This window comes from Lonchura striata, chromosome 13, assembly GCF_046129695.1.
Source record: "Lonchura striata isolate bLonStr1 chromosome 13, bLonStr1.mat, whole genome shotgun sequence".
Taxonomy (NCBI): Eukaryota; Metazoa; Chordata; class Aves; order Passeriformes; family Estrildidae; genus Lonchura; species Lonchura striata.
In genome coordinates, this window is record NC_134615.1 from 23788318 (window position 1) to 23811813 (window position 23496).

A 23496-nucleotide genomic window follows, 5' to 3' on the forward strand; every position below is an offset into this window, starting at 1 on the left:
ATTCCTTGTTGGTGGTTTGTTTTTTTTTTTTTCAATGTAACTGGAAGTGGGACCATCTCTTCAGGACTGTTTTTAGCTCTTGTTTTGGGATACTTTTTTTCTTATTTGACCTCCCCTGCTCTTCTCCAGCTGTCTCTGCATAAAGCAAAGTGTAACTCTAATGCCTTTTCTTATGTGACTGCATTTTTTAAGCCCCCTGCTGACTTAATTGCTTTGTGATTTTCTGATGTTGCTTTCTAGTTCTCTATTGCATTCAATAGCTTTTTCCTGACAAGAGATTGTCCCACTTAGCTAGCATGTTATGTTGTTGATTACTCTTTCTCTCAACTCCTTTGTGTTGCCTTTGCCCTTCTTAATGATGATGGTGCTTCTTCCTTTGGTGTTTATTGTATAAATAGTTATAATAATTTAATATTTACTGTTATCTGTATAAATATTGCTAATACTAGACCATATACTAATATCTCTGCATTTGTTGACACCCTCATCTCTACTTGGAGAGTATGTTTCTGGTTTTATTGCTAACATATTTTTCTTTTTAAGTGTCTGATAGAAGTGGGAAGTCTACTGATGGCAGTGTGTAGTTGAAGCCATCAGTGTTGGGTGTCAACACTGCAATTACTCCTTTCATGGAGTCTGGACAGATCCTCTGCTCTTGTGTGTACTCGGCTGGATTCAGTTGCACCTCAGCAAGTAGGGGAGTTCTGCTGCTGATTTCATTTGGGAGTTTGGCTGTTTGGCTTTAGTTGTGTAACTTCCCAAAAGCTGGGGTTGCTTGAGGAGTGTGATTACTTATGCATTGTTGGGGTGGAGCAACTGGAGTTGTGTGTTTTAGATGTGTTTGAAGTGCTTCAGGCTTGGGGTGTTTTCTAGACAGAACCAAATTCAGAAATGCAATTTACGTGAAAAGCTGTAACTTGGTGCGTATATCACCACAACTGAAAATTCAGACCATTTCCCCAAACAGTAGATCTCTTCTGTGAATAATTTCATTAATTTTGATGGCCTTTATGTCTTAACATTTCCGGAATTTAAGGCTAAATAATAATGGAATGTTAAAATGTTAGATGTCTGATAATTTGTCCTAATGAAGTTTTAAAACAATTGTTATTTTTTAAAGTTTTATTGTCTTAGAAACGCATTAGATAGTTTAGGCATAAGCTAACATTCCTGAATAGTTTCCAGAGGACATCTTCTCAACTCAGTGTTTAAGGACTATCCTTTGTCTTTATTCTGCAATTCCTGATAGAGGAATAAAGCTTAACTAAAGCACTTGATGATTTAAGGTGGGTTTTGGTAATATTAGGTGTGTGTTGTAAATATAAAAGATGGCCTATTATATTTGAATGTGATTGTATTCTAAGAGAGACTTCTAGTAAAGTTCTATACTGAAATATTTTTGGTACAATGGCCTGTTGAATAAAATCTTTAACTTTCAAACATAATAAGCTTTACTAGTAACAGACCATAAAAGAGGAGAAAACAGTGATTTATCAGTACAATGTAAATGAAAATGAAATGGTTTAATACATAAAGATTTTTGCGGTTTTGTTTTTTTTCACTTTTGTATAGTAGCGATGAGTTACACAAAGAAAGAGAATGCCTTTTTATTAGTTCATGGGAAGGATTCCTGAACAGCAGAGGAATGAGGATCGCTGAGGTGACACCTTTTCTAGTCTCTGGATTTTAGGAAAGAAGCTGGAATTCTGTGTCCTAAGGAACTTAAACACCGGCCACCTATACAACCTGAGCTAATCTGAATTCAGTCTCCGATTCTTTCAGAAGTTTTGATCTTGATAGTATGTTCTTCTAAGGAGCAAGGCTTTCAAAATTAGAAGAGGGAAAGAGGTCTTATAAGGTTGAAAAACTCTGTGTGCAACACTACCAGATATTGTAAATATTAACTAGTAGGCTCTTTCAAGTATTCAGAAATTATCCCTGATTTTTGGTGCTCGTAGTTAGCAAAGAAATGGCTGAAGGAAACCCCTGTTTTCAACTGAAGGAGGAAATAGGTAACAACGTCTACAAACTGCCTTGTCATTTATGTTGATGTGCAAAGAATAAAAGGATGTGTTTGTACCGGTGAAAAATGTTAACTAATCTTGAAGAACAAGATTTGCTACTTAGGAGGAAGTTCTAAGGAGCGCTTAGGCACCAGCTGAAGCTCCACTGTCTGCTATTGCTAGAAGATACAGTTATCCTCCCATTGTTGCAGTAAAGATCTGTTGCATTATAATAGGCTTAGGAATTGCTGAGACTAGGTAAACGTTAATCTCTTCTGTAATGTTTCTGAATTTAAGCATTCTCATGTCCAAAGTTTCTTCTCATCTGTAGTAGCTACAGCTTACACTTGAAAAGTCTGAAACTCAAAACTGTGATGAGATTTCCAATATATTAGCATGCAGAAGAATGTTAAAGTCACTGAAGGCAAAGAACAGGTACCTGACACAAGAATTTTTGATATTAAGAGAACATAGATGGGTGCAAAATCTTTTGTATGGGATGGATTCAAAGGTATAGTAAAAGCTGAATGATTTGATATTGACTAAAAAAAGGATGTAGTTTCAGCACAAGGCTAGAAATGCCTTTTCTGAATACTGGAAAATAAATTACAGCTCTGTCTTTTGTCCTTTTGTAATCCTCCATCAGAGCAGTTCTGAATTTTTCTGTTCTCATCAGGCACAAAGTATGCGTGTGAGATACAGTTGCTCTTAGTCCTTCAGGTTAGACTATGTAACTGTGTTATTTGTTACACAAGTGAGAACAGCAGGAAGCCTCAGAAAATGTTTCTTGAGTCTTGCCCATCAATCCTTCCTTTCTAAAGTGCTGGTTCTGCTTGCTTTCCTGTGTTTGTGAAGTGAGGAGGAAAAATAATCTTTACAGTGTGCTTTGCTAATTCTTTATTTATGCAAGGGCATTTGTAAATACTGACTATTCACTTTTTTCAGTATCTGAATGATGTTAGATCTTCAGTTTGTTGTCATTGTACCTGCCTTCTGCCTTCTTGGCGAGACAGGAAGTCCTGTCTAAACGCTGGAGAAAGATGAAAAAAAAAAGTATTCATAAAAATTTGTACTTCACATATATAGTAGCACTGTTGAATTCTGTTTTTCCATTGACCAGAACTGTTTAGGCAGTCTTTCCTTTTATTTTCTCTTGTCTGGGGTCAAGCTTAAGATGCTGAAGCCTTCCATGGGCATACCTACAGAAAGATTTTGATCCACTGGCAAGGAAAGGAGTGGGCTTGTACAAGTCACAGGCTGCATATATCAGCCTTCAGCAGTTTATAAACCTTCAGATATAGAGTGAGAACAAAACAGCTTGTGGTATCAAAACAATTTGTTGGCAAATCTCAGTTTGTTTGCAGGTTATGTATTAGTGTTTCAAAAACTTTGTAAAGAACCCTTCCTTTAAAATAAAGGAGTTGGCCATGGTTGTAGTAGCTAGACTAGTAGTAGCCACTGCTTATCTTCTCAGGAGCAGCAGTGTTGTAGATAAGCTTAATTAGGCTGCAGAGGCATAGCCTAAGTGTTGATTCCTGCTGGAGTGAACCTTTCACCTTTTTTCCAGTCCATCTGAGGTCTCCTAGAGCCACATGTTCTCACTGCTGCCTCTGTGCATAAGCCAGACTGATGTGTCTGAGGACTGCTTTCAGGAGGAAGGAACAAGCTGGTTTTTACATGGGCAGATTGGTGCACTGTGCCTGGAATGCCAGTGTGAACACAGTGGAAGGACTGGACTCACCTTTTTCAGCATGAGACTGCACATGAGTGATCTTAGTGATTATGAAATTATTGCCTATGGGCTGCAGAGGAATATTTCTGCAGTAGCACTTTTATCTTTGTGACTGCTGCCCAGTTTTCCGACAAGAGCGTGGCTTATTGAGATCAGCTTAGAATTATGTGGTCTGGGTAGTAGATGAGTCTAGGCTTAAAAATTCAGCACTTAACGTGGACAATTGCCACCTAGGAAAGAGATTTTTGCATTTATGATACTGTTGTGAAAAACACAAGCTGAGCATGTCGTTGCAATCAAAACTCCACAGAGTGTTATCAATTTTCAGGAAAATAATAGGCAAAAAAATATAAGGCATTTTATATAAATACATCAATATTTCATCTAGCCCTGCAGCATTTTGCTTTTCTTCCCCTTGAGAAAACATGCAGAACTGTATTATGTGCAGGCATGGCAGCAAAGGTAGTGGTCATAGAAGTGCTTGTTCTGGAGATGGATTTCTTAGTTCTCCATGACTATTTCTGTTATGCTTGTTAGTGCAGCATGAGTGCATAGCAACCATTAATTTATTCATATCAAAGTAATGTGAGGAAGTGTTGTGAATTCACATGGAGAGACAAGGCAAGAGTAAGGATTAATGTGTCCAATAGTCTTGATCCTACACATGTCAGCATTTTGGGACAGAGTTTCCTTATGCAGGAAGAATATCTCTACTCTTCCACTTTCAAAACTGAATGTTTTGTGTCTGTATAAATTCAAGCTTTTTAAAGTATGAATATGGGGAACTTAAATATGAGGAGTCTACATGGTTTGACTGAAGAGGCTTAGTGTATGTGTTTGTAGTCAGGACACAGCTGCCTTCATCTACCTTACTGTAAGGCCACCTTTACTTGTACATGCATCTCTCTGCTTTTGTAAAAGCAAAGAAGTCCCCTGTTAGCTCTGTGACCCAGCCTCTCTGGTGGGATTATGTAAGCCAGTTAGTGCAGCACCTGAATGCACATCTTTTTCTTATATGGCAATGTTTAAAATGTATGGCACAGTGTTCAGAGGGAGTGGTGACCCACACAAAATCTGTAGCAGACTGGCATGGCAACTTCTTACAAGTTGGTCTGATACCTTATCAGAAGGGCTCAGTTCTGTTCCTAAGCTGGCATGGATGAAAGAAGGCTGTGAAGATGTTTATATAGTCTGAGCTCTCCAGAAGTTGGCTTTGGTGAGCATGACCTAAAAGGTTCAAACTTGAACATAAATCTAAAGTTTGGATTCTGTTTGACAGACACTTTCCTCTTAACAGGAGCTTGGCAGACTATATTGCTCTGTGGGTCAGATGGCTTCATTGGTATTCCATCTGTTGAGGTGAAACAACTCTGAGTGTTCTTGTATACACCTTCATAACCATATTGCCAGACAGTAATGTCACAGGCTTGTTTGTGTCAGAAACGGTTGTTCTAATTGGGGTGTAATAAAAGGATGATGTGAACCTGTTTATTTATATTTGAAGCGGGATTCTCTGAAATATCCACTCACTTAAGATTGCTCTTCCATTTACTTTTCTGCTGACTTCCACACTTCTAAGAAGGAAGTGTGTATGGCACAAGTTAGCAGGATTTTTGAAGCATGACCATCTGAAGGACTTAGATGAAATCTTGTGCAAGTTGTTAAACAGAGTTGTGTTTTGTAGAGTATTTCTGTCCCAAGTTGTCACAATTCTGGGATCAGTTCTCTTTGGAGCCTGGCTTTTATGGAGAGCGGCAAGTGATGTGAATATGAGAGTACCTTGCAGAGTGCTGTTTCTGCCTGTTTCAGGTGGGGAGTCATGTTATGTGCATTTGAAAGCTGGCTCAAATGGGAATAATTTCCATTTCTAATGTTCTGGAAGAGCAGATGTGAGGTACAGTAAAGTCAAAGTTTTCATGTTTACTCTTAGCTACTGCTCTTAGCCTACATTTTCATCATTCTTTTACTTAAATAATTGTAGAGTAAGAAAGAAAAAGGAATACATGGAAGTGTGTGACCATTATGAAGCCTTTAGAGGCAGTAAAAGGTTTACAGACCTCTTTTTTCTCTCAGAGGATGCCAGCCCCCATCAGACTGCGGGAGTTGATCCGGACCATCCGGACGGCAAGAACCCAGGCAGAAGAGCGTGAGATGATCCAAAAGGAATGTGCTGCTATCCGGTCATCCTTCCGAGAGGAAGATAACACATACCGATGCAGAAATGTGGCAAAACTTCTGTATATGCACATGCTGGGATATCCTGCACATTTTGGACAGGTAAGTTAAAATGTAGTGCCTTCTGTGCATAAGCCAGTCTGTCTTCTGTGTTTAGGGCAAATTAACTTGCTCAGAGCGTTCCTAAGTGCAGTTCTACTTTCCTTTGGGATGTTTTGAGGTCTGTTTTCGTATATGTTCTGAACCTGTGTTAGTTAGTTTCGACTTCATTAGTGAGATTTGCTGTTTGGGGCTTTCATATTTTGTTTTGAAACTTGAGGTTAGTCTGCTTTTGCCATGCTGTCTCCTCCTTACTATCCATGTTTCTGCAGAGCAGTAGTGCTTAAACCACAGTCCAAGACATAGGGATTTTTTTAGATTGGATCAAAATAGCACTTTGGAGTTCTGCCTCTGAAAAATACCACATACTTCAAAGGAGGTTCTGTACCCTTTTCCATATAAAGTAATGTATTTGAGACAGAAAAGAGCTGGTCTGTTCCTGGCAATCAGAAGTTGGTGTTCCTTGTCCCCATCTGAGGTGATATGGAGAATACAGGTGTGAATTTTCCATCTCTTGGCTTATTTTTGATGTGCTATTTTTGACAGAAATTTTAGGAAAGGGAGGCAGGAAGATGGAAGCTCTTGATCTCCAAGGTGTCCCTCAGGTTAGCTTTGCTTAGTCTTTGGGGCATAGTCAGTTTTGCTTAGAAGTCAGTAGGTGTCTTGTTAATAGTAATCTAGCCTAGGTCTTCAATAAAGCTTAAATTAGTCAAATTGTTGTATCCCTTCAAGTAGCTTCAAGTCCTGCGTGTCTATCCATTTGTGGTTGAATTTACCAGTCCTAATATGTCTCACTGAAACAGTAAGCTCAAACCAGTGAAATCAAATTGCAGATAGTTAGGCTTCGTGAGTTTGGTGGGCTCTGCTATGGCATATGAAGTGCCTTATCTTACTTCTGTATTATTGGATTCTTCTCTCAGGGTAAAGAGTTTTGAAAAAGGGCAAGTGAAATTGTGTATTATTCTATTCTTAATGCTTTTCATAGCCGGGCTGTCTGGTCCAAGAGAGAAACTTCCTGTCACAAAAATTAATTATCTTGGATCCTTAAGAATAGTGAAAAGTGTTGAAAAAGTGTCATCTAGAATTTCAACGTTTGGCCTACGTTAAGAAAATTATGGTCAAATAACTTTATTATTGTCATTGTTTCTATTTGAAAAAAAAATTCCAGTTGCAAGAGGGGGTATGTTTGTAAAAGTTGGGTCAGATGTAGTCTGATTACATGTCAGTAATATCTGTTACAGTAGTGATGTAGCAGATTTTAATTGTTCCTTTGAATGAAATGGATTTAACAGTATCAAGATTTTTTCCACTAACTACACGTAATAAGAGCTTCAGCTGATCGTGTTTCTTGGTATTGCTGTGCATGAATCTAGTTTGCATGTACTTCTATACAAGTGAAACAAGACCTCATCAGCCTTTCATGGGGTAAATTTCACTAATATATTTTAAATTCAAAAGTACTAGAAATGTATCTTAGAGTATCTGTTGCAGTCATCAGTTTTCTTATGCTCTTCCTCAGTTACTCATCTTCTACCTTTATTGGCTCTTACTCTGTAGCTTAGATGTCATCAATTTTATGTTGCGTTTTTGTGGAGGATTTTATAACTATCTTGTAAAACCAGGAAAGAAGGTTGTTTCAGAGGTGCATTATTCTCTTACAGAAGACACTGGAAACATGAGAGCTTGATAATCTAGTGTTCTGTACATTATCTCTGGATGATCTTGGCCATTTGGGCAAATTCAGTTATCTTTGCAGAGGACTGGTTTTGTAATTCAGATGTGCTTATTCGAGGTTGTCATCCCATTTATCCTTGCAGACTGAACTAAATTTCTTTCCAGCCTTTTCTTACCGATTTGTCATCCTTGCACTCATTGGGCTTTCATATATGACAACAGTGTCAACAGCTGAGTGTGTGTTCTAATGCCATGTGGTCCTGAGAACTTGCAGGACTGGGACTAGGCTATAGCACTTTCTCTGGCTCTTCAACTTTAATTTTCATAACAATATACTGTGCAACTTTACTGTGGTTGATGTGTGTGTTTCTTGCATCTCATCTGTGTCTATTGCCTTGTTCAAGCTTCTGTCTGTCTAGGGCCCATGAATCCCTTTTCCTGGCACCTCGTATCTTTGCCTGTGCATGCCCTCTTTGCTGTGGATCTGTTGCCAGCACTGTCTGACCCCCCTCAAACCTGTTGTGTATGTTTATTTGCTGCCCCAGCTAATAAAGCAGACTTACAGAAATTGTTTGTGAGGGGTAGATCTCTACTTCCCTGTCAGCAAAGTAGACATAGATTATAGCTGATTAGTTATCTGTTACAGAAAACTGTGTTAGTGTCTAGTAATGTCAGATTATCTCTGTGATAGATAGTATTTGTTTTTCATTTTTAAAGTGTCAGATGTAAAAATGAGCTGGGAATTAAATTTTAAATTAGCAGAGTGCAGGTGGAAACTATGTGTGCTGTCTTGGGAATCTCTTCTGTACTATTGATCACAGTTGCCATTTCTACAGGGGGAAATGGAAACTTGTAGTGGGTAGAATGCGCGTGATTTTAGTAAACCTCTGGTGTTCCAGAGATTACAGAGAAGTGCAAAAACATAACTATCTCTGACAATCTACTTTTTACCTAGCTAGCAAGTTAATTAAGATCATAATAAACACAACCTGGTTTTAGAGTCATAGAATCCTAGAATGGTTTGGGTTGAAAGGTCATCTAGTTCCAGCTGTCATGGGCAAGGACACCTGCTAGTCCAGGTTGCTCCAAGCCCGGTCCAGCCTAGTCTTGAACACTTGCAGGGATCCAGGGGAAGCCACAGCTTCTCTGGGCAGTCTGTGCCAGGGCTGCACCACGCTCACAGCCAAGATTTTCATCCTAATATCAAACCTAAACTCGCCCCTTTTTCCATTTGAGGTCATGACCCCTTGTCCTGTCACTACATGTCCTTGTTTCAGCAGCTTACAGAGCATTGATCCTCTTCCTAGTAGATAAATGGAAGCTTTTAAGTTTAGTTTAAAAGCTTCATGTGTGTATCAAACATGACACATGATCTGGATTTCCATGTCTTTACTATTTTGTGTTTACTGAAATGTCTTTCATCTCTATGAACGTGTTACTGTTTACTTTTGTGATCTGACATTAACTGACATATCTGGTATATCTGAGGTCATGGAAGACCAACAGTGTCTGGCCACTTCAAGGCACTGGAGCTGCTAATGACCTTCCTGCTGGCTTTGTTGGAAGTTTGGGCAGGTCATTTAATCTTTCTTGGTTTTCTACATCACCAAAATGGAAACCAAATGCACCTTTAAAAGTGCACTCTGAGATACATACATTACTATGCATCAAAATTCAAACTGTTTCTTCTCTAGCTAAGAAGTAGTTTTGAAGCTAATTATGTCTCTTTTCTTCTTTTTTTCCTTTTTTTATTTTCCAGTTGGAGTGCCTCAAGCTTATTGCGTCTCAGAAATTCACAGACAAGCGCATTGGTTATTTAGGTGCCATGTTGCTGCTGGATGAGAGACAGGATGTTCATCTTCTTATGACCAATTGCATCAAGAAGTAAGGGTACCACCTCTCCATCAAACCATGCTTTGAGGTTTCAGTATCAGAAAGTATCCTTATGACAGATATACTTAGAATACTTTAGGGTTTTTCCCTTGTTGAAATTGTTGTATGCTGTTAACCATAATGAGGTTGTCATAGTAGTGTTCTATATTGGGCCATCCTGTCTAGCTTCTTTAGTGGGAACAGAATACAAAATTGCATTGGTTTTGAAGAGGTATATGTAGCAAGCAACACATGTCCTGTGTGTGTTTGTTTGCTTCTGCTGACAAGTTCTGAAGACTTATCAAAGAACAAGGCTATGTATCTTGCTTTCTTTTTAAGATCTAATGATCCTGACAAATTAGTTTTCATTGGAAGCAAGGCAACAGCTTTGGATTTGTTGTCATTTTGCTGAAATCAGACAAGAAGGAATGGGAATTACTATTTTTTTAATACTTCTCTCAGCAAAGCAATGTCAAAGTGGGACTTTTTTGCTTCATACTTTAGTGGGTGACAAATGGGTGTATTTTCTTTTCAAGATGGATTGGAGCAGGTATGGAACAGCTGGGTCCTGGTTGACCTACCCAAAGGTTGTGTGTGGTGTACCTGTTTTTATTATTATGTACTATTAGCACATAAGTCTCTCAGATATTAGAAAGTAAAGTACTGATCTTCAATTAGACTGTGGCCTCAAAGTGCTTTAAAAGAAACTTGATAAAACTGTGGGCCTGAGGATCTACTAACTTTGGACCTAGCGTCCAGGAGACAAGATTTTTGTCTAAAGATCTTTCATTGAAATGCTATACCTGTGTGATGCCTCCATTAGAACCAGGCCGCAGGTTAACACCTCTTTTGATTGTTTATGCTACAGCAAATTTGGTAAGGGTTTAGTGACTTTGAACTGGAAATGGGTCAGACAGAAGCTGAGCAAAAACGGTGGACAGCTTCCCACTATCTTCTGGGTTGTATATTGCTTTCTCCTTCAGCTTCTATATCTGCCATTGTGTTTTGCTTTTATCTAGACATTAAGGGATTTATTTATGGCATTGTTTTTCACTGTTTCATAGCAAGACCCAGATTTTTGAGACTAAAAGGAAAGCAACCTCTTGAAGCATGTACTTGTGATACACATGGCTTTATATAGCTGCCAAAAAATTGTTAAAGGAAGGAAACAAAAAACCAACCTATTTAGTAGCATGTGCTGTCTGCATGTTGCCATAGCTGCTTCATGTTACAACCAGGATACTGTCTTTCCATTCTGCACCTCTTGCATGTTTGGTTTCCAGCCACTTCTTTCCCCAGCTCTTCCATCTTGCAATCCCCAGCTCCCCTTGTCTTCCAAACCAGGAACTGTATTTTTTACTTTCTTCAGCATTGAATCCTGGGTGCTGTGGCAACCTTAGTACCAAACACAGATGGAAAAGTAGTGTAGAATTTGATTTTAAAGGCTATTGGGATTGCTATGTACAAGCTATGTTGTCTTGTGTGACATTGTAGCTAGTCTCATGAATAGCATCTCCTTTTAGGTAGTTTAGCTTCTTGGTGACCACTTTTCACAACTTCCTTAGGCAAATAGGAATAGGAAAAATTGCTAAACAGAATTCTTGTATGAATTATTTTCAAGGTGTGTGAGTGGTGGCATTTGTGGTTTTTAGTCAGGATAGAGAATACTTTTACATAGCTTCTTCTATACTGTTTGATTTGTAAATGCAGAAGCTAAAGCCTGTTGTAGAACATCTTTAAACTGGGACAGCCCACAATGTCACTGCAGCTCTGTGCTTTGCATGCAGGTTTCAAAGCTAAAACCATTTTAAATGGAATTCTGTATAGTCTTCCCTCAGCTCAATCCCTGGATACCCTGACAGGTCAACCTGATAGCTAAACCAAGTATTTTATGTTTTTAATTGAGGATTGTAAGTAGAATTAGTAGCAAACCCTGTGGTACAGGCACTCAAAGCTTGTATTGCTTCCAAGTCATGCTCCCACAGAGCTGTGAATCCAGAAAGTTCTTTTGGGCCATGTGTTGCTGGATAGATAACTCTAGCTGTAGATGCCCTTTTTTGTGTGTTCAGTTTCTGTGTGTGTATGCTGATTGACTTTTTTGTTCTCCTTTACAGTGACCTTAATCACAGCACACAGTATGTGCAGGGGCTGGCACTTTGTACTCTTGGCTGCATGGGCTCCTCAGAAATGTGCAGAGACCTTGCAGGAGAGGTGGAAAAGCTTCTCAAAACTTCCAATTCCTATCTTAGGAAGAAGGTACTTTAGGAAACTCTTGAATACTTTGTTATTGATTAAAAGGCAAGATTGATTGAACACTCTGCTAATATCTAGAATACTAGATGACTGAGATCACACTGAGTGAATATTTTCCCAGTGTGCAAGACAGAACTCAAAACTCCCTGTCTGTTAATAGTAGGAATGTATGTAAGCCTCTAAAAGATAAGCCTCCAATTGATGAGGTAGTTGCTTCTGTTTTTGTACTCTGTCCCATAATGTTATTGGTGGTAATGTGAACACTTGCCCCCTCATGGACATTAGCCTCAAAATTCTGGTCACCAGTTTGATTTATATTCTCAGATAAGTCCAGACAAACTCTGGTTGTTAACAGTGCAGACTGGTATCAGATGATTTGAACCTATTTGATATCTTCTGTTGATAATGGTGACAGTAGTATGAGAACTAGAAGGGTTAAAGTCTTGAAATGGACAAACACTTATAAATTGTCTAATTTCTGCAGCAAATGTGCCATAGCATCAGCAAAGTGTGATTACCCCTATTCTTTTAGGTTTATTTATTGATAAGTCTTGGTGAGAGTGTGAAGCAGTAAGATTTAGGAGGAGATGCATTGTTACGTCTTTGTCTAGTGCTGGACCTAGAGAGAATTTGGAGAGAAAGCAATGCTAAGAGGTCTTGCTGTGTTCTGGAAAGAGGCACTTGATTTTCAGACAGGTGCAAGGAATAGTGTCTCCTGTTGCTTCTCCATCCTAGAAGAAATAGACACATGTTTTTTCAAAAATAGTAGTTCCTTTTGTTTCTCATAGCACCCATCACCTGCAGGAGGAAGTTGTTTTTTGGGGAAGGAGGGAAAGTAAATAAGCCATAATTTTACAGTAAGTTTAATTATTTGTTTCCAATGCATTATCTCCTTCCCAGCAAGAGGAGGACAGGCTAAAGTAGCCCTATTAAAGGCTGCTTTGCAGATAATAGCACTTCTTATGTGAATAATGTAAAAATGAACCATTGATAGGGGGAGTATTAGTTTGTAGTTCAGTGCTTCCCCTTTATTGAACTCCCTTCTGGAATGCTGCTTAGTAACACTTGTAATAGAGCGATGGAAAAATGTGCCAAGCCTTTGTTTATCATGAAGATTGTTATAGTTCCCACTGTGCTAGATATTCCCAAAACAGATATTGTTGTAACTGCAGTGTGTACTAACAAATGTTTTTCCTATCCAGGCAGCACTGTGTGCTGTTCATGTCATCAGAAAGGTGCCTGAACTTATGGAGATGTTCCTGCCAGCCACCAAAAACTTGCTGAATGAGAAGAACCATGGTAATAGCTGAGACTGTACTTAGGAAGGCTAGGCCATTCTCAAGAGGATAGTGCATTTGCTACCTAAGCCTTTTGTTTGGAGGGAACTTCAGAGGTGTATTTGTATAGTTTCTTTCTATTTCTACAAGGTGAATGCAAATGTCATTTAGGAGGAAGGGATTTGTATGACTCTACTAGTCAACAGGACTTTAACATGGCATAGGTGACAAAAGGAACTTTCATTGCATTTTGATACACTTAAGAGTAGATGAAATCGGAAAGTTTGATTTTTATCCTGTACACTGCCTAAAGTGACTCTAAGGAAGTGGCTTCTTAGGTTTGGAGGTATTACTTTTGTGTAGTCTAAATGGAGTTCTGAAGCCTCCTGAGGAAGGTGATACAAGGTCAGCTAGGCAACCCAAATGAGAAGAGAAAATCAGGAAGTGTGAAGAACTTAATACCCATAATGCAATTAACACATGCTGTCCTTCTGGAGTCTTAAGTTTGTGTAGAATCATAGAATGGTTGGATTTAGAAGAGACCGTAGAGGTCAGTAGCCCAGCTATGACCATTACTATATGTTTAGTATGCGAGTTTCTGCAGACCAAATTCAATTCATCTCCTGCCTTGGCCTTTAATTGCACATTGAGCAGGAGCACATTGCTGTCTGCTTTGCCTTGGACACAACTGCAAGCACAAGTATCTGTAGTGCTAGATACAATATGTTGAACTCAAGAAAAAAATATTAATGAGTTCCTGTTGTTTTCTTGTGATGTTTATCAAATGTCTGGAGCCAGTGGAATGATGTTAAATGGTGATTCATTTTTCTTTTCTCCCTCCCTCACCTTTAGGTGTTCTTCACACATCAGTTGTCCTACTCACAGAGATGTGTGAGAGAAGCCCAGACATGCTTGCACATTTTAGAAAGGTAAGTGTGAACTGGTAATATTGCAAAGTTAATATTCATGGTCATCTCGTAAAATCCTTGCAGTTGTTTGGGTGAATAATTTAATGATACTGTTTGCTAATTTTTTTTTTAATCATTGAATGTGGGAATTTCATGTGTATCTAGGCCTAATCCCCTTCAGTAAGTGGTTAAGTTACAAACAATCAGTCTTAAGATTGTGCAGTATAAAACTCATCCTAGAGTTAGATTGTTAAAGTTGTCTTTGATGGTCCCTTAGGTTTTTCCTCACTCTTTCTAATTGCATAGTGACACTGGAATCACAAATGAAGTAAACAGAGAGTAAGATGAAAAACTGAAGCTTATACCAATACCTGAATGCCTTAACCACAGCCACACAGTTATATGCACTCAATTCAAAAACACTGACCTAAATTCTAGCTGTATAGATACCTTGTGTCTGATACATACTATGCTACAAAATTTTCCATCTTAATTTAAGGGTTTGAGAGTCAATGTCACTCTTCCTCCTCTGGTTAGGAATGTTTGCTTCCCATCACCCTCCTGGCTTCCCTCTGTCGTTTGCTATTATTTGCTGTATTATTGCCATGTGAAAGACTACTGATAGAAGAGCATCTGAAAATTGCCTTGATTGTTATTTTAAATTCTTGATCAAAGACGGAGAAATTGAACAATGCTGGTAGAACAGAACAAGCCATTTGCTCCTCTGAAAAGTCTTAAAGGTGCTTGTTTATTTGCATGCCCATTTACTTTTCCTCCTTGACTTGTCTATATCATTAGGGATTTAAGACTATACATTCTTTGGTGCATCTTAGCATTTTGGTGTGCATCTTCCCTTGCCTTGATTGTAAACGTCAAAGCAGGAAAAAAGTCAGATGAGGTTTATTTTTAAGGTACCATCCTTGCTACTATGTGCTTGGTTAATGTGATAGTTGTGGGAAAAGAAAGAAGAGCCGAGTGCACAAAATTTTGTTACTAGGTACATTTTTGTTACTAGCACAAAATTTTGTTACCAGGTACATTATTTCTAGCTATTTCTTGTAGTTGTTATGCTGTGAATGGTATAACCTTGACCTATCCCTAATGCTTGCTTCGTCTGTTTTGTCCCTTTTGTCTGTTTGGAATCCTGCTGTTTTAGAATGAAAAGGTAAGAGTTAATTTTTCTAGATGATGCATGTTTGCCTTGAATCTGTAGATGTTTGTCCTTCGTGAGGCAGTGCCTCTGAATGACACAGTTGTGATTGATGCCACCTGCTTAGATCATCTGTACTTGTCTAATGCTCTTTGTGTGCTGGACTTGTCACTAAACCTCTACATCCACGGCAGCCCTGAATCTCAGTTCTCAGTTTTGGTCTTCTGCAAACATCAGCCTGCTTTCCTCAAGCCTTTCCTCATTTGAGGAATACTTCACTTTTTTTTTTTTTTTTTTTTTTTAATTATTTTTATTTTATTTTATTTTGTGCCTGTGCAAGTTGTAGGCCTGGGCTGCTTTCTTCTTACCACAAACTGGGCTTTGTGTTTTGTCTCTATCATGGGGTAACTTTGGGTGATTCTCAGAAGGGAGCAGAACAGACAGTTAACTGCCTGTAAGAGGCTGTAAAGGCTTTCTGTACTGCAAAGAGTTACCCAGTCCAGCTGCAGTGCTGATAGTCTTCATGGGTGTAATTTGTATTCCAGAAGATGCTGGCGGGGAGAGGGGGCAGTGGCCCTCAACCAGTCTCCATGGCTGTAATGTTTCCCTTTGTTCTGTCCTCAATCCTGATAATTCATGCATGTTGGAATGCAAAACAAACAGGAGTATGGATTCCAGGAATGCTCCACTTGTCAGTTAGTGTGTCTGGAGGGAAGATGTTGCATCACCCTTTGGTTTCCTCTTTAAGGCAGCTAACAGGAAGTTCAGGGCTAATTTTGTGTGTTTTATGAAATGCATGTTTTCAGAGGAGTTTGTAGCTCCTGAATAGCAAAGTTAGGAACAAAAGGAGATGACAGTGAAACTAGGCTGGTTTTCTTCTTACACTATACCGCAAATGTAGATTTACTACTTTGAAGACACAGTATGGTGCTCTGGTCCCAGCTTAACTGTTTCTAGTTGTGTCTTAGCCAAGCTGTAGGTATTCAAACAACAGCGGCTCTAGGTGTGCAGGTTGAACTTTGCAGAAGAATCCAGAGACTGACTTTCTTTCAAATACAAGATTTTTTTCTTGGGCCTGTGCTTCAAAGCTGGGGTCAGGAAAACAACAGTACCCTAACAGGACAACTCTCTTCACAGCTTGTTCCCCAATTAGTTCGTATTCTGAAGAACCTTATCATGTCTGGATATTCACCAGAGCATGATGTGTCTGGGATCAGTGACCCCTTTTTGCAGGTAAGAACTGATGCAAACAGTGACTGATAGCTTTAATTCTAGGACTGTGCTTTGAGCCTTAGGTGTGATGAAGTGGTTACCGCTACACCTGTGTTGATTTTAAGGCTTTTTTGGTCTTCTTTTGAGCTAATTGTGCAAATGCTGTTCATCTGCCCTAGTGCAAGACACCTGTCTTAGTTTAACCAGCAGCTGTAGTGCTTTATCATGTTATGTGACAAAAGAGAGAAGCAGTGCATAGTAATTTTGGAAGGCTGTGCCTGGTAGAGAGGGGACTCTGAGCAGTTCTTGCTAGTGGGAAGAAAATAAGCACAGCAGAAGCCTGTTTTTGTTGATAAAGTTCTTAGCTGGCACAAGCATTTTGCTTAAGAGTGGAAATCAGCAGCTTCTTTTGCTTTTTTGCTACTATGACCCCATGTCAAATACTGCCATCCAAACTTTTCTTTGCTTTGTTTTATAAAATAGGTACGAATCCTGCGGTTACTAAGAATTTTAGGGAGAAATGATGATGATTCTAGTGAAGCAATGAATGATATACTTGCACAGGTAAGGTCTGCAAGGTTGATGATTGGTTTAAACTTTCTCTTAGTTTCTTAATAATTTAGGTTCTGCAGCACTAGTGAGGATACAGCTGCTTGCCATGCTGAGTGGAGTTTTGTTTAAAGAGATGCATGTTCACAAGTATGGTGCTGTTTTGTAGGAGTTGTTTACTTTCGCTGCCTGTTCTGCAGAACAGCACAAAGGGGATCTGCTTTAAATGCATTGAAGTTATTTTGTTTCCTATCTCCAGGTTGCCACTAATACAGAAACAAGTAAAAATGTGGGAAATGCCATTCTCTATGAAACTGTGCTGACTATTATGGATATAAAATCTGAGAGCGGCCTGAGAGTAAGTTGCCTTTGCTATGGCCTTTGTTTTTTTCCTAGGATTGTATTAGAGCAATTTGTGTGGAGGACATGAAGCAAGGCTGTTTCACCATAACACAACTCTGCATCTGACTCTAGATAAGTCTGTAACCTTTGCAGAAAGAGTGCTTGTTTTGGGGGTGAAAAGGGTGTTTGGGTTTTTTAAAATAACAAAAATTGAAAGGTAAAATTTCCTGCAGAGTGTGTATCCTGAGTGCAAGTGAGAGCCTATGATGCATCTCTTAGCATTTCCTCTGCTTAGGCAGCTTCTAGAGCTCTTTTTGGCTAAGAACCACAATGCTAGTTTTGACATGTTGCCTTTGAAGTCATCATGAAAAGATGAAGATAACCAGCAGCCCTTTTAGATCATTGACCTTCCCTAACTCTTTCTGCAGGTCTTAGCCATTAACATCCTAGGCCGTTTCTTATTAAACAACGACAAAAATATTAGGTAAGTTGTACAAAGTGTGTTTTGACAACACCCAATATAAAATGCATGAGAAGCAATTGCACAAAGATGACGCTGAAGTAAAGCTTTCCAGGAGACCATGTTGAGATCACTGCTCTTGGGGTTAGTGTGGCTGTTGAGCTTGCTTCTTTCTTGGTGCATTCTTTCCTCTATGCAAATCTTACCTGTGGCCCTGCCCTTCTTAGTTGATAAGTTGGAATGTATGATCTATTTCTCAACATGTGATTTCTTAATCAGGTTCACATTTTTTCCTGTCTTGTCCCAAGTGGTCTGTAGTGGTATTCAAATCAGAGTTGGTGTTGGAGATCTGACAAATTAGGCAAAGACTGATTTTTCTGATTTTGTGCTGGTGGCAACAAAGGAGTTTAGTTCTGCTCTGGTCACTATTAATCAGGATATGGAATTGCTGAAACTGTTGGGATTGAATACCATCTCTAAGCAGTTGGATAGCAAATCACGATATGAGTTTCAGACTCTAGCCCTGGGATTTTTACTGATGCTAGTTTGAATGTAAGATCTGCAGAGGTGCTTGGGACAGGTGCTTGTCTGGGCAGCAGTGTTATTAGACATGTTACAATTTAGTGTGGTAGCTCACCTGTGAAGATAGGTTAGAAAGTCCCTACAGGATTTGCATTCATTACCAAGTGCAAGAGAATCTTATTCTGTTGCAAAATAAGACTAAGTCTGTGGCAAGGGTACAGTGTCTGTGCATAGAAATTAAATGGCAAGTGTCAGCTACTGATGACCTTATGTTCTGTTTGCAGATATGTAGCTTTGACGTCATTGTTGAAAACTGTGCAGACAGACCATAATGCAGTACAGCGGCACCGAAGCACCATTGTGGACTGCCTGAAGGATCTGGATGTCTCTATTAAAAGGTAATCAGATTATCAGTGAAATGGACTCTTGAGGTTGACAGTCTTTGGAAAGTGAGCAGAATATAGGGGAAAATGACAATAATCCTCAGGAACTGTAAGTGAGGCTACTATGAAGGTATAATATGGTTCTATAACTCAAACAAGATAATGAAGATGTACTTCAACTTTCTTTGGAAGGCTGCTGTTACATTTCATGGGGAAAAAGATAATTCTGTTTGCGTGAATTTTTCTAGAGTGCAGTATCAGTGGAGATTAGATTTATGTGCTCTCAGCAAGTTGGAAAGCCTCTGTGTACTATGATTATGATCAAAGCTACTCTGATATGCTCCACATTGGTTTTCTTTCCCAGATGAACGGGCAGTGCGCTATTGTCTTGGAGCAGTGTCAAGTCATCCAAATAATGTATTCTTAGATGTATTAGGGAGTAGTAGAATTCAGACTTAACTTGATTGCTCAAACAATTTGTGTACAAACCACATTCTTATATCATTCTTGGTGTTCATTTGTCATTTAAATAGTGGTGTGTTACTGCTTCTCTGGGCATTGGGAAAGCTTTCAACCTTACTTCTCACCAGAGAAATATTTTTTTGTCTTGTACTCTGTCTTAATTTCTTCCAGTTTATTCTCATTACTTCAGTTATGTTCCCTTTGCTCATGGTAGTAACTCCCTTCTATTTCTGTCTCTCATACAAATTCTTGAACTACTTGGTTTCACTTTGCCCAGCATATGTGGAAGGCTGCTCTTCTAAACTGAGTCTTTCAGCTTCTTGCTTCCTTGTTCTTTATTTCAGAACTCTTCTCCTCCTCATTATTCTTTTTTTTAACTGTGTTGTAAATAAAGGTCTGGGCTCAGTGCAGTGTACGGCATGCAGTGTTGGGGACAGCAGCATTTTTCCTGTTGCATTTCATAGAATTTCTATGCTCCAGGCCAGAATTCCACTGAGCGCTCATCACATGAATATACCTTCAGAATTGTTCAACCTCTTCTTTTCTATCTACTCAAACTGATTAGATACAGCATTCTGATAGATCCTCGTTCTGATAGTCATTCTTCAAACTTATGCTCATCTTTGAATCAGCTGTAGATTTTTTAAACAGCTCTACTCAGACTAATATGTGTAAAACAGGAAAGAAGTTGGATTGGTCTTGTTTCTGAAACTTATTTTTAACTGCTATGTACTGGGTATCATGTAATCTCTTTTTACAGTTGCAATCTACCCAAATGACAAATTTGTGTCTTAAATGCTGAACGAGTCAGGCTGCCATTGCTGCCACTGCTTGGTGCCATAGCCAACATGGGGCTCGGTTGTGGAACAGCAGAGCCTTACCTAGATTTTGGGTAGAAGGTAACAAAAACATTTTATTGGCACCTGCTAGGAAAACACAGGTATGCTACAAACAACTGAGCTTCATGTCTGAGTGCTGTTGGAGGATGAAGCCTTTGAGTGATCCATCAGCAGAGCACGATGTTGCTATGCTGACACTCATGCTGCTGACAATGCACTGTCTTCATTGAAGCATTATATTGACTGGATATATGTCACAGTCCCCAGGCAGCAAGTTTCAAGGACTTGAGGGAAAGTATCTGCTTTTGGTTATCTGAAGTATGGCCTCTGCTCATCATCTTGTAACTGGTGTAGTTCATCTTTGGTCCATGTAGTCTAATTCAGAATGGCTTTGCCATTTAATGGAAGTATTTTTTTTTCTGTTTGATTCGATTAAACTACATGATTAAGAGCTTTTTGGCAAAACGAAACATATTATATGACTGAAGGTAAGCAATATGTGCTGAGATAAATGCCTGGTATGAAGACAACATTGTATTCCTGCACAGCTGCAGTATTGATATATCTGCTATAAAGTGACTGAAATTTTGAACATAAACATGGAAAACTTGTAACCCAGTAGGAACAGGTGTAAGGGAGTTGGGAACTAGTAGGAAGGATGGAAACAGTTCTAATAATGGTATAGGTCATCAGCTAAACACAGATTTAAATGTTAAAAGGTAGCAATTTAGTTTGGTATTTCCAACCTAATTCTGTATATATTTATTTTTTCAGTCCCTGGGTACTAGCTGGGCAAAAAGCAAAGTAACACATTTACAATTCACCATTCTGTAAAAATCATTATTATGATAATAAATAGGAAAATGTAGAGAAGTAGTGCTGTCTAGGTGTTCTCAGATTCTTGAGAACAAATAGTGTGTGCCCAATACCGTATTAAAATTCACTGATGGTTATTTAGCGAGCCTGTTTTAATACATTTGAATGCAGCTGTTGCAAAGTTGTGCAGAAATCAATCACATCTGAAGTTATAGTCTTCATTCAAAAAAAATAGTAGAAGAATGAGAGACCTGTGCTAAAATCAACTACAGAAGCTTCAAGTAGAAGGGCCTGGGAGTAGCCTCTGAGCTCTCAATGTGCACAAAAAGGAATAGCTCATACTCTGATTAGTTGTAGTGTCAACATGTCTGTGGTGAGAAGGAATGAACAATACCAGGATAACTTCAAGTTCTAGAAATCTTACTTTAGGTTCTTAGAAATCAGTTTATCCAACTGATACAGTAAAGCTTCTCAGTTAATATTTTGAATCTCTACTGTGTTTGAATCTCTTAATATATGGAATTGGAAACGGGTCTGTTCTGGATTCCTGAATGTGGAGAAAATATATTGTGGCATGCTTTAATTGTTACAGTTGTGTGTCAGAAATGACCAACTTTCAATTATACTTGGACAGTGAGACTTTAATCCTGAGGGACTGTGACTGCTGAAAGATACTGCTAGCCTAAAGCTATCTTTAACATATGGATAGATGTCTCTAGAGCACCCCATAGCTCCACTCCCCCTTAATTTTTTGGAGACTGGATGTTTGTCTGCCTATGAACAAAAAAATACTGCACATTAAATGTGGAGGGCTGTTCTCACAGGATTAGTAAGTATTGATCTCTTCTTAATTAAAAGTTAACTGCATTTTTGTAGCTGGATTTTGGTTTTTTACTTCCTTCACTAGGTGAAGTTACTTGATTGGTTTTCTGTCTCTTGCCCTAGGCGTGCAATGGAGCTGAGTTTCGCTCTTGTTAATGGCAACAATGTCCGTGGAATGATGAAGGAGTTACTGTATTTCCTAGATTCTTGTGAACCAGAGTTCAAGGCAGACTGTGCATCTGGAATATTTCTTGCCGCTGAAAAGTATGAAATTGTTTTACTTGCTAATAATTTTTGGTACACACTCAGGATTGTGAACACTGTGTGCGTTGCTTCTCTCTCTTTTTCCTGCCAAGAGAGAATGTGTTGATTTGGTTTTAATCTGTTCATTGATTTATGTGTGGTTTGTCAGTTGTAGCCCTCCCTCAGTATTGGTGTCCTTCCTCATGAAGCAGTGGGTCAGGAAGTAACTGAAAGGGGAGGTTCTGATGATGCTGGGTTTCTTTCTTGTATTGAAGACTGGCAGTTATCACTCTAACTTGTTTTCTTAATTTTGTCAGATATGCTCCTTCCAAGCGCTGGCACATAGACACAATTATGAGAGTCTTAACAACGGTAAGTGAAATTGCCTTCCTTGTGTGTGACTACATAAAATTTTCTTAATTCTGAAGGAAGTTACCATCAAGTTGGAAATGGTTCTAAAGGCTGGCAGATTAATAAATGCTAAAATCATAGAGGAAGTGTACTTATAATAGTCACATTTACTGAGTTTCGATATTTCTGACTGGCTGCCTTGGATCAGTGACTGATTTTTAGAAGAACTGTACAATTTCAGAAACACACAAAATGTGTAACAGTGTTTCTACTGCAGTAATCACACTAGCTTCTACTTGTACTGTCTGATTCCCATATACAGTCCTTTCAGAGGAGAGTGAATGCAGCCTGAAGTGACTTGTGAAGAGAAAGGGGGTGAAGGAGTTTCTTGAAATTGCTCCGAGTTTATCAAAACCTGTTAATGAAACTGTGTCAACAGCCTTCTAGTTCACCTTCTTTGGGTTTAATTTTTGCTCTTTATCTGCTTGAATTTATCTATATACATCACAGCTGAGGTGGAACTAGAGCAGTGCTTTAGCAACCAAGGGAAGAGACCTTGGTAACTTGGGTAGGCAGTGTGTTCTGTCAGGCAAAGAAGTGAGATTTATCAGTATGAGTGTTCAAATTTGAGACATTCATCAAAAAGTTAGTCTGACTGGGATGCTCTTTTGTCACCTTGAAACAGAGAGAAGTAGATTCGTCTAAAGTGAGAATTAATTTCTGTTGGAAGATTGGCTGTGAGAATTGCTCTCAGATTACTTTCTCCAGTAAAGTAATTGCCTTTTCTTGTCTGCTAGATAAACCACTCATAAGGTTGTATTAATTTCTGCACTCTATCCTCTTGCAGTTTCAGGGTATTTGTAGCGTGGATTTCTCCAAGTATAGTTTTATTTGTTGGTTAATGTGTTGTCCTGTACTTCTGCCCCCTGAGGTTGCTCAAAGTCAACCATAAAGGGCTCATAGATTAAAGGATTAATATTTATTTCCAGAAGCATTAGGTGGTTTTGTGAAGGGTATCAAAGCTACTGAGTGTTACTTAAGAAGGTCCATAGTAAAACCTAACAATTGTTCTTGCAGGCAGGAAGTTATGTTCGTGATGATGCTGTTCCAAATCTGATCCAGTTAATAACTAATAGTGTGGAGATGCATGCCTACACTGTGCAGAGACTCTACAAAGCCATCCTTGGAGATTATTCGCAGGTAAAACCAAATGCGGCTGGCTTCAGTGTCTTTGTTGTACTGCAATAATTATGCGTGTTCACTAAGCATCTCAGGGAAAACCAGCATCACATTGTCTGGCTCCAAGGGAGAGACTGCTGAGCAGGCATGTCTTCTATAGAAAAGTTCATATT

The 23496-nt window shown here is 38.9% G+C and overlaps 1 protein-coding gene and 1 non-coding gene across 4 annotated transcripts in view; both read left to right on the plus strand.

Annotated features, from left to right (window-relative positions):
* Positions 1 to 23496, plus strand: part of AP1G1 (adaptor related protein complex 1 subunit gamma 1) — a 33886-nt gene that overhangs the window by 2938 nt on the left and 7452 nt on the right. For all 3 annotated transcript variants that reach the window (XM_077786410.1, XM_077786409.1, XM_077786408.1), the window contains exons 2-14: positions 5809 to 6012; positions 9443 to 9567; positions 11670 to 11811; positions 13011 to 13107; positions 13938 to 14014; positions 16281 to 16376; positions 16839 to 16919; positions 17164 to 17262; positions 17675 to 17730; positions 18513 to 18626; positions 21674 to 21814; positions 22111 to 22165; positions 23222 to 23344. In XM_077786410.1, the coding sequence (XP_077642536.1) occupies positions 5812 to 6012; positions 9443 to 9567; positions 11670 to 11811; positions 13011 to 13107; positions 13938 to 14014; positions 16281 to 16376; positions 16839 to 16919; positions 17164 to 17262; positions 17675 to 17730; positions 18513 to 18626; positions 21674 to 21814; positions 22111 to 22165; positions 23222 to 23344 (1407 nt within the window). In that variant the 5' untranslated portion in view covers positions 5809 to 5811. The remainder of the gene's footprint in view (positions 1 to 5808; positions 6013 to 9442; positions 9568 to 11669; positions 11812 to 13010; positions 13108 to 13937; positions 14015 to 16280; positions 16377 to 16838; positions 16920 to 17163; positions 17263 to 17674; positions 17731 to 18512; positions 18627 to 21673; positions 21815 to 22110; positions 22166 to 23221; positions 23345 to 23496) is intronic.
* LOC116184071 (small nucleolar RNA SNORD71) lies at positions 20045 to 20131 on the plus strand. The gene has a single exon (XR_004148800.1). It is a non-coding gene; the product is annotated as a small nucleolar RNA SNORD71 (small nucleolar RNA).